Genomic DNA, 13,518 nt, shown 5'->3' with positions numbered 1-13,518 from the left:
CTTTTCTTTGGGTTCCTTCTTACATTATGGTCCCTTTATAGATATTAAGCCATTTATATGTTTTCTGCATCTTAAAAAATTCAAAAGGACACTAATATGTTTGAGATCGGAAAAGTTATAATAAATCGATACGCAGGCGTACGAGTCCATAAAATCGATAGCATTTTCGTGTTTCGCGTGTTAAGAAACATATAAGAGGACCCTAATGTATTAGCAATAAGGAAAGGTAAAAATAAATAGATACGCCATCTTAAAATCGAATGCATTTTCGTGTTCCGCGTGTTAAGAAACATATAAGAGGAACTTAATATATTAGCAATCAGAAAAGTTAAAATAATCGATGCGCGATCTTAAAATCGATAGCTTTTTCTTTTTCTACTCTTCTGAAATGTTCAAAAATGGTTAAAAATAAGCAAAATTAAACAAAAAAATCCAATTGTTACTCGACTATTATTGTATTCGACTTATTTTGTATTCGAATAATTTTTTATTCGATTGAAATAATATTTTAAACGAGTACAAAAGTATTCAGCTTGTTTAGTCATATTTTTATTCGAATAAAAATGTAATCGTATCACGTCAATCGAACTTTTTGCCGAAATCTGATTTGAAACAATATATTTAAACCGAATCGATAGAATTTTGAAACACAACTTAAACAGGAGTTAATTATTGAGTCCAAAGTTTGGAAGAATTCTTTAATTATTAAAACACGGAGAGTATAAATATTCATCTGTTCGCAGTTCTAAAAGCAAACGTGTGGATGCAGCACAAGTGCTCTTCGAAGTAGTAGACCTTTAATTTGTGACCAAAAACCAACATCCGGCGGATCGGTGTCACAAATTTAGGCCAACTTGTACTAGCAAATCAAAATAACTTATCCACACACTTGCGCATGCGTGAATTTGCCATTGTTTGGCAAACGTGTAGAGGCACCTTTACTTAATAAATGGAAATTTGGCATAAAACATATTTCTATGCAAAGTTAAAACGAGTCTGAGCGGATCTTGCAACTGATTAATGAACTTTAAAAAAAATATTTTCAGTACTCAATGTTTATGACTGCTATTGTTGTTTATCCTTCGCTTGATGAAGGGGGAGGGTTTAAATGGAGGCTATATGAATATGCATAAACATTTAGCTTGAATAGACTTCTACCAATTACCAAATTGAAATTCTGTAATAGGTAATAAGAAATAACCTTAAAGAATTTTATCGTATTTTTTTTTGTTTTGTTTTAGCAAAAATGATTCACAGATAGAGCAGTGTATAGAAACAAAACATAGTTCAATGGATAACTGTAAATCTATCAGTTGTATTGTTAAAATTAGGAAGATATAAAATAATATTTTTTTCAAGGATTGGTTAAAAAAAAAGTAAAGAAAATAAACAAGAGTATTTATTATTAAAAAAAAAAAATAGAATTTTCATAAGGTAAATAATGGCAACACTGTGAGTAGTAAAGTGCCTTGAAAAGGATAGGGTCAGGTTAATTCAATTTTACTATCTCAGTATCTTTGGTGATAAGTGTAATGTGAGGTACATTCAAACTTTTTTATAGTTATCGTTTTAGTCGTTGGTTCAGTGTTTCTGCCATCAGTTTCTCGACCTTCAACCAGGGGAAACTTGGCTAAAGAATTGTTCTGGATCCGTGTTAGTTACTCTTCTGTTTTAAATTTCAGTTGCGTATTACTTATTTCAAGATGGTGAGTACTTTTCGTTCCGCAGGAAGGCTCTATACCCTATATAAAACTAATTTAACTCAGACCTGCTACAACCAGGTCAGGAATTTGAATCTCCTAGAATGCCAGAGCAAAGTTTTGTTGCAAAATTATGGTGTTAACGTACAGAAGTTTATGATTATAGAAAATTTAGAACAAGCCAATGATTTAGATTCAAAATTCAAAGTTGATGAATACGTAATAAAAGCTCAAGTCTTAGCCGGTGGAAGAGGCAAAGGACATTTCGATAATGGATTTAAGAAGGGTGTACATTTGACTAAAGAACCAAATCAAGTCCTACCCATAGTTAAAAACATGATTGGACATAAATTGATTACAAAACAAACTCCTAAAGATGGTATACTAGTCAAGAAAGTCATGGTTGCAGAATCGGTTAATATCATTAGAGAAACGTATTTTAGTATTGTTATGGATAGATCATTCGATGGACCAGTTATCATTGCTTCGCCAGCTGGTGGTATGGATATTGAAGCTGTTGCGAAGGATACCCCTGATAAAATTAAGACTTATCCTATAGATATTATGGTAGGGATTACTCAAGGGGTTGCCGAAGACGTGGCTGGATTTTTGGGTTTCCAAGGTGATCAGAAAGCTAAAGCTGCACATGAGATTAAAAGACTGTACGATTTATTTGTTAATGTAGATGCTACCCAAGTTGAAATTAATCCTCTAGCAGAAACTGATCAAGGTGAAGTAGTTTCAGTAGATGCTAAGATCAACTTTGACGATAATGCCAGTTTTAGGCAGAAAGCAATATTTCTTATGGATGATCACAGTGAGACTGACCAACAAGAGTTAAAAGCGTCAGAACACAATTTGAATTATATTAGATTAGATGGTGACATAGGCTGTTTAGTAAATGGAGCAGGTCTTGCTATGGCAACGATGGATATTATTAAACTGCATGGAGGTGAACCAGCCAACTTCTTAGATGTCGGTGGTGGTGTAAATGAAAATCAAGTACTTGCTGCCTTCCAGATTTTAACACTCGATCCAAACGTTAAGTCAATTCTAGTTAATGTATTTGGGGGCATTGTAAACTGTGCAACTATCGCTTCGGGGATAATAAATGCTACAAAATCTCTTGGATTGAATGTTCCATTAGTAGTGAGACTTGAAGGTACAAATGTAGATGCTGCAAGGAAGCTGCTGGTCGAGTCAAAACTTCCTATTACTTTTGCAGAAGATTTAGATGAGGCTGCCAAAAAAGTCTGTTCTGTTAAGGCTTAAATTAAATATACTAATGTGATATTTATAGACTGGATAGATTTATATGTTTATGATAGTTTTATATTTTTTTATTTTACTTTCATTAAATGATAATGTTACCATCGAAGAGATAATTATAGAAAAAACACATTATTATAACTTGACACACTATTGTCTTCCATTTGTAACAAGTGGCTTATGGTTTTTGAGTTTACAAATTTCTATATAAAATTTACATTTACTTCTTTTTTTTTATTTGTAAATAAATGACATTTGTTAAAAAAAATTATTAAGTATGTGCTGAATTTTCCCTTATCAGACCTTTGGTGTTGTACACTTCATTTTCAATATTTTATTTTTCATGAATATGATTAATTTATTTTTTGTTAGAAATGTTAGGATTAACTAAACAGACATATTAATTTGAACTATTCATAGTTAACTTCATAAATTATCATTTCATTTGTTGTTTTTTTATTTTTATTTTTCATAGTATCAAACAACAATGTAAGGTTAAGGTTGTGTCTTCTTAGTAAATACTTTCCGGAGTTAGAGTTGTCTTTAAATAACTTATTCAATTGTGCAACAAGTCTAATTATAGAAACATTTGTTCATTGCATTGATTTATTAGTTTTTATCAAATAATATTTAAAGTAAAAGAATATTAATCACATATTCGTTCTTGATATTATTTATTTATCAATTGGTAATTTGTTTTGTTGCAACTGTTTAAATTTTCTGCATTTTAAAATTAGAAATTTGTTGCATTTTATTCAATTATAATACTTGAATATTATAATAATATTTATTCTGTTGTGTGTTGGAACAATTTTAAGAATGTATGTTTTATTAATTTCATACTTGTTTCTTTAGTAAAGTCTGGTTTGACACTGTATCTTACAAAATTTTATTATTTTTCCTCCAATATGTGTATGTTCAGTTAGCTTTTTACACAGAAATGTTTTTATTATTAAAATGCTGGTCATCCTCTAAGGAGTTCATAAAAGTACCTTCTCTGTCACTAGGAGGCACTTACAGTGCTTGCAACCAGTGAGTAATTTCTCCCTTTGTCAGTCTCATGCTTTACATTAAATACAATTGTAAATGATAAAGGTTAAAAAAAAATTAAGAACTTTACCTTTATTTTAAAAGTAACAACAGAGGTACGAGGTATGTATTACATAAAATAGTGTTTGGCCCTACAGCATGGTAACTGTTTTATGAATTTTAATGTTTGGTGTCACTGGTTTTTATTTTTTATTACTTTTTTTTTTTTTAACTAATTTCGTAAATTGTTTAAATGAATCTTTATGAACTTTTTTTTTCTTCAGAGAACAAGTTTTGTTAGTGACTCCTGGTTGATGACAAAACATTGTAATTGTTGATGTAAAATATTGTAAAAGTTTTCATTTAGTCACATATCATGTTTTAGGACTGAATGACTCATATGCAGTTGTAAATGATAAGGTTTTTCACTAATAGGTGTGAGGTTAATAAAGAAAAAAATTAAGACCTATAGTTTTATTCTAAGAATTACAACTGAGGTACTAGACAATGAATGGTATGATTTGTAATTAAATAGGTCAACAAACAAATTTTTTTATCTATTAATTTTGTTTTTATTCACCTGATGTGATAATGGTGGTGGAAGTATATAACCCTTGAAGCAACAATTTTTTTTTTCTAATTGAGCAGTTTTTATTGAGTTTAAAAGAAGTTGAAGTTTTTCAAAATTTCTCCACCATATAGACAAAATAGTTTTTTTTTAATCTTAATTATTTCTTTCATGTGCACCATTTTAAATACTAATAATAATTGTCCTTATTACAATTTTATAGTAAACTTAAAAATCTTTCGAATAATAAAAAATAAATCATATTAAATAATACTCTTCAGAATAGTTGGTGAATATGAATGAAACATTTTACTGACTTTAATAAACTATAAATTTATTTTAATAAATTCAAAAACATTTATTGACATTAGTAGTGTTTTTTTCATAAACATAAGTATATTACAAAAATTACAGTCTGAAAATGCTATTACCTTGTTAATAAAGCATGATTTTAACTGTATCATGCATAAATATATATTTATTTATTACTAGTTCTCTTATTTTTTTTCGGCATACTTCTTCAGTACAAAGTATTTTCTCTGTTAATAAAACAAAGCTTTTTCAGAAGTGATAAGATAAAGAAGTTTTTAAATGTAAACCAAGGTTTTCTCTTTTGCACTATAGAAAATAAATATATTGTCTAACATAAAATTGGTAACGTATATATACCTATTTATTTAAATAAGAATACTTTTGAATACTTGAATGAATACTTTTTAATTTTTGTTGTTTATTTATGTTTAGGAAAAAAAAAACGCTATGTTTTAGAATTTATTAAAATTTATCAGTATCTACTAACTCAATAAAGAAATTGAACCTTCCAACATTTTCAAATTTTAATTGATGAGTACTTTTTTTGTTAAAATTGTTGTAACTCAATTTGAAAATTCTGTAAAGTACCTAATTTTAAAAATAATACATTGTATTTTTAAAACTTTATTGAGATAAAAGGTTGACTAAATTATTTATTTTATGTTTAAATATATATCTAATCAGTATTTTATTACATTTTCATAATTATATACAACATAGAATTAATAGTAAACAGATATCATTCATTACACTTTACATACTAAATAACTTCGAACAAAATATCACATAAAATTTTTAAAAAATTGTTCATTCAAATTATCCAGTAATATAAGTAAAACTAAATTGATTAATGGTTATTATATCCTGATAAGTATAAAGGATTTAAGTCCAAAAAATATTGATGTTGAATTAAGCACATAATCAGACTCAGAAAAACAATCTCTATTGATTGGTATAAATGATTTAAGTTTTATATTAAATTATATATTATGATAAAACTGTACTGAACAGATAAGTTTTTATAAAAGATTTTTTTTGAAATTTATTTTTTGTCTCCTGAAAAATCAAGAATTTAAACTTAAATCCTTATTCTTATCAATACCGATATATACTAATAACCCCCTCTCACCCCCCATTAAAAAGAAAACAAAAATGGAAAACATCAAGAATTTTGAACAGCAAGTTTTGGATTTACAAAAAAGCTAATCAATTCAAAATAAACAATTTTACTTAACAATATATTATAGCTGAACTTATATTACTTACACAAATCTAAAAACATAAAAAAGAAGTAATTTATTGAACCTAATCAATAGATTTTGCAATTAAGTGGGGTTACTCTATGGCAAGCAGAGTTGGGCCACTATGAAACTAATAGCTAAAATTGCCATGGATATGATATTTATTTATCAATGGCTCATTCATGAATAAGAGTCGTATCCATGGCAATTTTAAATATTAGTTTTAGCTATTGCTATTTTTGCCCATCTCTGATGGCAAGTAGTAAAATTGAAATAACATTTTTCGGACTCTTTAAAAAACTATAAATTTATTTTAATAAATTCTAAAACATGTATGTAGCTTTGGTACAACTTGTAGGGGGATCCCAGTAGAGAAAGCAACCCTAGTCTTTGGTAATATCTTCGGAAAACATACAACACAAAATAAAATAAAAACTTGGAAGTAGAACTTTAGGCGCAGCGAAGCGAATTGACTCAAAACAGAGGAAAAGCAACACAACAATTAAAACTATAAAGTTGATAATTAATGGCTGTTCTTCTTATGCTGCATATGTGTAAAAAATAAAGGGCTCGATTCAGAAAAATGTAGACTAGTGATTTCTAGAACAAAAAAAATAATTTCTTTAATTAAATGGAAACTATATATCTCTTGGAACATTATAACCATTCATTTCACAGGTAATTTTATAAGAAACATCAACTAAATAAGCCCAGTATTACAAAGATGGAAACCCTTTTTAATATTATTTTCATTAAGCCGCATTTTTTTCCCCTCACCCTCCATTTTTATTGTTACCTTAATTAACTATATACCTTGTATAACACACATAGATATGTATATACAGATATTCCTAATACAATATAATCTATTATTATCCCAAAGGTATTTTAAGGAGGAATAGGAGAAGGATAGGTATGCTGTGGGCGGGGTAGATTAAGCTGCATAACTCCTGTGGTACACTATATTTGTTAGTTCAGTTTTTCACATATTCTAAGTGAACTATGAATAGGGGATTCTAAAAAAAAATCTGATTACATTATCTGGGACAAAATGTTGAGCGTATGAACCATCTTCAAAATTTTGAATAAAGAACAATATGTAACACAAAACAGAAATCAAATCTATCAGTAAAGTATTTTGGGGTCCTTAACCCAATTTGTAATGTAGTGGAAAACAGCTTAGCTGCCGACCGTAGATGAAATGCCGAATGTTTCCGAAAATAGACGAATGCGACCGAACCGTGGTGACCTAAGTAATCTAAAAAAAATTGTAGATAAGTGGTTTCCTTTATTATGGAATACCTCAGTATCATTATAATTGATATTTTTTTTAACCAGTCATACACACATTTTTCTATGACTTTTTTAGGGCCCAGGATAGATTTATTTTTTAGGCCTGTGATGAATATAATGTTTGGGCATTGGGTGAATTCGTGTTTGGGTCCCGGGTCGGATTCATATTTTGGAGCCGGGCTGATACAATTTTAAATTTTTGGCAAATATATTAGAAAAATGTTTTTCCTTATATCGTCATTACAGTTAGTAAGATTGATATGTTATGACAGTTCACTGTCAAGGCGTAGATATACTGTTATACCACTGACATTACTTGTACTATTATCGATCATGTCAGACCCAGTGCGACATTATTGTCGTGACAGTAAATACTGTCATGACTGTAACTATCCAATAGTTACACCATGGTAGTGGTTAACACTAAACTGTACAATAGTTCCATGCAAGGCGTATGTGATAGTTAACACGTGATAACTGATATTATTTGTACTATCAACTATCATGCCAGAGCTAGTGTGACAGTACAATCATGACTGTAACAATCATACAATTACAGTTTTAAATTTCTCTTTCATCTTACTAATAAAACCATCCATAAAGACCTAAATGTTCCTTATGTAACCGATCTAGCCCGAACCCGATATTATTCCTTCCATAATAAACTCCCTAACCACCCAAACCCACTCGTTTCTAACCTTGCTTCCTCTTCCATTCCTGGCAATCCGAGGCGCCTGAAAAGAAGATGGCCTCGTGACCTTATATTGTAAACTGTTTTTAGAGTTCTACTACTGGGTAGTTTCTCTACATCCTGTATCATATCATTATGTCATTATGATCAAATTTACTGGTTGTATTTTTTTATACAGTTGTAAATATCAATAAATAAATAAAATAAAAAAAAAAAATTTCTCCAAGAGCGGGTATTAGTTGGTCTCTGGAATCAGCAGCACTGGTTTCTATTGATGAGACATCGATAAAAAAACATCCATGTTTTTTTAACCATTTCAGTAACATAAAGACTGTTCTGAAGACTACGCAGACTCCGGCCAGTCAGAAGTGCTTTTTCAATCAACCAATAGGACATGGACTTCAAAAAACAACAATGTTTTAAAATATCGTTGCTTACAATACATTACTCAAAATACATCGATGCTTTTGAACAACTACTTCAGAAACATAAGGTCTGTCCCAACGATCTAGCATTCTACGGCCTGTCAGAAGTGGGTTTTGAAACTAAGAATCCGACATCAACTACAACAAACATCGATGTTTTAAAACTATCGTTGCTTACAATACATTACCCAAAATACATCGATGTTTTTTAACACCCATTTGAATAACGTAAGGTCTGTTCCAACAATCACGCATTCTACGGCCTGTCAGAAGTGGTTTTGGAAACTAAGAATCCGACATCGACTACAAAAAACATCGATGTTTTAAAACATCTTTGTTTACAATACATTACCGAAAAAACATCGATGTTTTTGAACAACTATTTCAGAAACATAAGGTCTGTTAGAAGTGGTTTTTAAATAATGAATCCGACATCGACTACAAAAAACATCGATGTTTTTAAAATATCGTTGTTACAATACATTACCCAAAATACATCGATGTTTTTGAACATCCATTTGAGTAACATAAGGTCTGTTCCAACGACTACGCATGCTCAGGCAATAAAAATAATGTAAATATAAAATAAGACATTTACATAACTCTAAGAAATTGACAATGCATAAAAATTACAAATAAACTTAACAACATAACAGCATTCTTTCACTATTTATGTATTCATAATGTTGAAAGGTATGTTACATATTTAATTTGTTATATACTACCAATACAGTTAAGAAATTGGCAATGTATAACAATTACAAATAAAAATGACCACATAGTGGTAACTTAACAACATAACAGCATTATTTCACTATTTATGTATTTATAAATTTGTTGATTATGATGTGATCGATCTTGTGTTGTATATTTGATTTGAAAATAAAATATTATTTTGTAAATTGTTCTTATTGATTTTTTGATATTTAACTCCATTGAACCCAATTCAAAAAGGTTTCAAATACTAGGTCTGTTCCAAGGACAGCTTCATATAATTATCCACTTCATAATCAGAGGGAGAGAGAAAGAAATTTATTCAATCATGCTGCCCAAATACATCGGGTTGCTACATTACACAGCATACTGATCAATCCGTGATCGGACATATATAAATTACATTTTTTGATATGATACAATATAATAGAAAGATAACATTTTTTTTTTCCACAGTATTCTTTTACAATTAATATCAGTCTACAAACTAAATACAAGCTTTTCAATTTATTCCTTTTTTTTTTCTTTCCCCTCCATTTTACAACCCTTATTTATAAGTATAGTAAATAAATAAGTAAAACAAATTAGATGTAACAGTTGTATCAAGCAACTAAGGCGCACCAGGCTGATTTGGTATTAAATAAATTAGTGTAAACATGTGATTGATCTTGAGTTGTATATTTGATTAGAAAATTAAATATTATTTTGTAAATTGTTCTTATTGATTTTTTGATATTTAACTCCATTGAACCAAATTAAAAAAGTTTTCAAATACTAGATCCATTCCAACGACCGCTTCATATAATTATTCACTTTAAAATCAAGCAATGATATTTTAATATTGGACATTGATATTTTAAACATCCATGTTTTTTTAAAAATACATTCTTTGTTCCAATAACTATTTCTGACTGGTCGGAACAGACCTTATGTTTCTGAAATAGATGTTAAAAAAACAACAATGTACTTTGGCAATGTACTGTACACAAAAATATTTTAAAAAATCCATGTTTTTTGGAAAATGTATTGTAAGCAACGATATTTTAGAACATTGATGTTTTTTATAGTTGATGTTTCTATTCTTTGATACAAAAAGCACTTCTGACTGGCCTGAGCATGCGTAGTCGTTGGAACAGACCTTATGTTTCTGAAATAGTAGTTCAAAAACATCGATGTTTTTTGGGAAATGTATTGTAAGCAACGATATTTTAAAAACATCGATGTTTTTTGTAATCGATGTCGGATTCTTAGTTTTAAAAACCACTTCTGACAGGCCGTAGAATGCGTGATCGTTGGAACAGACATTATGTTTCTGAAATTGTTGTTCAAAAACATCGATGTATTTTGGGTGATGTATTGTAAGCAACGATAAATTAATATTGAGAATTGATATTTTAATTATCGATGTTTTTTGTAGTCGATGTCGGATTCTTTGTTCCAAAAATCACTTCTGACAGGCCGTAGAATGCGTGATCGTTGGAACAGACCTCATGTTACTCAAATGGATGTTCAAAAACATCGATATATTTTGGATAATGTATTGTAAGTAACGATATTTTAGAAACATCGATGTTTTTTGTAGTCGATGTCGGATTCTTTGTTCCAAAAATCACATCTGACAGGCCGTAGAATGCGTGATCGTAAGAACAGACTTTATGTTTCTGAAATTGTTCAAAAACATTGATGTATTTTGGGCAATGTATTGTAAGCAACGATATTTTAATATTGAGCATTGATATTTTAAACATCGATGTTTTTTGTAGTCGATGTCGGATTCTTTGTTCCAAAAATCACTTCTGACTGGCCGTAGAATGCGTGATCGTAAGAACAGACCTGATGTTTCTGAAATTGTTGTTCTAAAACATCGATGTATTTTGGGCATTGTATGCAACGATATTTTAATATTGTTTTTTTTGTCAATTTGCTTTCTTTTTTGCAATAACCACTTCCGACTGATTGGAGTATATGCAGTCGTTTGAACTGACCTTATGTTACTGAAAAGGTTGTTCTCAAAACATCGATGTATTTTTGGCAAAGATTTGTATGCAACGATATTTTAATGTTGAACATTGATATTTCTAAATATCGATGTTTTTATTTTCAATTTGCTTTCTTTTTTGCAAAAACCACTTCCGACTGACTGGAGTATACGTAGTGGTTGGAACAGACCATATGTTACTGAAATGGTTGTTCAAAAACATCGATGTATTTTTGGCAAAGATTTGTATGCAATGATCTTTTAATATTAAGCATAGATATTTTAAATCATCGATGTTTTTTCTAGTCGTAATTTATCTTTTTTACGTCGTTAGCGTGATGGTTTGAGGTACTTTTTTATCCCATCACATTGTTGATAGGAAATTGTTTATACTGTAAATTTTTTGTTTTCATTTAGTTACTTTTGGGGAAAAAAAAAAAAAAAAATGAAAAATTGAGACAAACGTCAAACATCGAAAGTAAAACATCGATGTTAAAAAAATATCTGCTTAAAAACATCGATGTTTCAAAACATCGACATCGATGTCGCATCCCTACTAGTAACAGTTAGCTGACCCATTCTGTTAGATGTGCTTTTTTGTCTTCATAGAGTTTTGCGCAGGCTCTGAAGTTCTTTTGAAACTGTTTTAAAGTTATTGTTTTAGTTATTGATCAGAAATGGAAGAATCTGGTAAGGAAATCTTTCCTATAATTTTCTATTTCGTAATAACCGCCTTTAACTGCAATGTTATGTAGATAAGTTTTAAAATCATTTAGTAGGTAAAATGAATTTCAGATGATTCTCAAAACACTAAAGGCATAAAATGTATACAAACACTAACTTCAAACAATGATTTAGGGTTTTATTCTATTGATTGGAAAATTTCTGCCTAACTCACAGGTTATTATAGCATTGATAAATCTTCTCAAAATAATTGCTGAATTGTTAACTATAAAGAACAAGAATCCTTGAATAATATAAAAACCTACAGATGCCCCTACAGTTTCAATATCAATTAGGATGCCCCTCAAACATGTCGAAAGTATTCCTCTATATCTTGTTTTCTCTTAGGAAGCATCTTGTCATGGCTCTTGATTTCTATGAGCCATTTCAAACTGATTTATATTTGAAATTTTAGCTATCAAATAAATGATGTTGGCGGGAAATTATATTGGATAGTGTAAACAACATAATTATTGTATTTGCTAACTACTTGGAATGAAGAAATTCTAATATAGGTTACTCTTATCACTAATATCAGATTATTACTGCATTAATAAATCTTCTCAAAGTAATTACTGAATTGTGAACTAAAAATAACAATTCTTCAATAATATAAAAAAATAAAAGTGCCCTTAAGTTTCATTATTATTAAGTATGCCCCTCAAACATGTCAATAGCATTCATTATGCCACAAGATATTACTTTCTCCTAAGACCCTCATTGTCAGGTCTCTCGGTTTTATATCTGCCGTTTCAAACTAATTTATATTTGGAATTGTAGCTATGAGAATCAACTAAATGATATTCGTGGGAAATTATATTTACTAATGTAAGTAACATAATAATTGAACTTGCTTACTATTAAGAATGAATAAGTACTAATATTAAAAATGTGTTTCTGAGGTTGATGTTCTTTTTTCAAATTAAAGGCATAATTTTATTAATTTAGTATCGTTTTAATGTATTATGTAAGTTTTTGTGAAAAATTCTTAAAATTTCATTATTAAATACATAACATTCCTTTATCAACGTTTTGGGGCTCTTCCCTCATCTTTAGGATGAACAATCTGTCCAGTAATTACATAGTCTGTATTAAAATACTTAGTCCTAAATAAAGTGTTTTATGACTACTAACTAAACTATTTCGATATTTTATTTTCACGATCACTTTGGACTCCTAATTTAAAAAATAGCACCACTTTATGTTAGAATCTATGGATAAGGTTCAATCAATAACTTTTATTTAAGTTGTGAAATTTATCTCACATATGCTGTAAGGAACCAACCAATATTGTTTTATAAGGTGTATCAATAATATTTTTTATCTCACAATAAAAAACCAAAGATCTATCAATATCTTATAGAGAGAGAGCTAAAAGCTAAAAATAAATTGTATCCAATTTAAGCCTCAAAACACTCTTTATTTCTTAAAAAGTCCAACATTTCGGCCAATCCAGCTATCCTCAAGGACAATCTCTCACATAATAGGTTTATTATACATTGATTTTTAACAAAAATTATTAACAATAAAATAGTATACCTTAAATAATTTATTTATTGTTATTTACAACTGTAT

At 29.3% G+C, this 13,518-nt stretch overlaps 2 protein-coding genes across 2 annotated transcripts in view; both read left to right on the top strand.

Moving 5' to 3' along the window:
• The first annotated feature begins 1,454 nt into the window (after positions 1-1,454).
• Positions 1,455-3,240, top strand: ScsbetaG (Succinyl-coenzyme A synthetase beta subunit, GDP-forming). The gene has a single exon (XM_014419946.2). The coding sequence runs from the start codon at positions 1,704-1,706 to the stop codon at positions 2,970-2,972; it is 1,269 nt and encodes a 422-aa protein (XP_014275432.1). The 5' UTR covers positions 1,455-1,703; the 3' UTR covers positions 2,973-3,240.
• An 8,421-nt stretch (positions 3,241-11,661) lies between these two features.
• The window catches only part of LOC106680325 (zinc finger protein 431), a 9,549-nt gene continuing 7,692 nt past the window's right edge, over positions 11,662-13,518 (top strand). The window contains exon 1 of the mRNA XM_067047681.1: positions 11,662-11,910. Coding sequence (XP_066903782.1) covers positions 11,898-11,910 — 13 coding nt within the window. The 5' untranslated portion in view covers positions 11,662-11,897. The remainder of the gene's footprint in view (positions 11,911-13,518) is intronic.

Source organism: Halyomorpha halys, unplaced genomic scaffold (genome assembly GCF_000696795.3).
Source record: "Halyomorpha halys isolate HHAL.00 unplaced genomic scaffold, Hhal_1.1 Scaffold254.1, whole genome shotgun sequence".
Lineage (NCBI taxonomy): Eukaryota > Metazoa > Arthropoda > Insecta > Hemiptera > Pentatomidae > Halyomorpha > Halyomorpha halys.
Note: the sequence above shows the minus strand (reverse complement) of the source record. Positions and strands in the feature narration are given on the sequence as shown.

What these genes read in the sequence shown, in the direction of transcription:
- ScsbetaG (XM_014419946.2), top strand. Translation starts at nt 1,704, where the DNA reads ATGGTGAGTACTTTTCGTTCCGCAGGAAGGCTCTATACCCTATATAAA.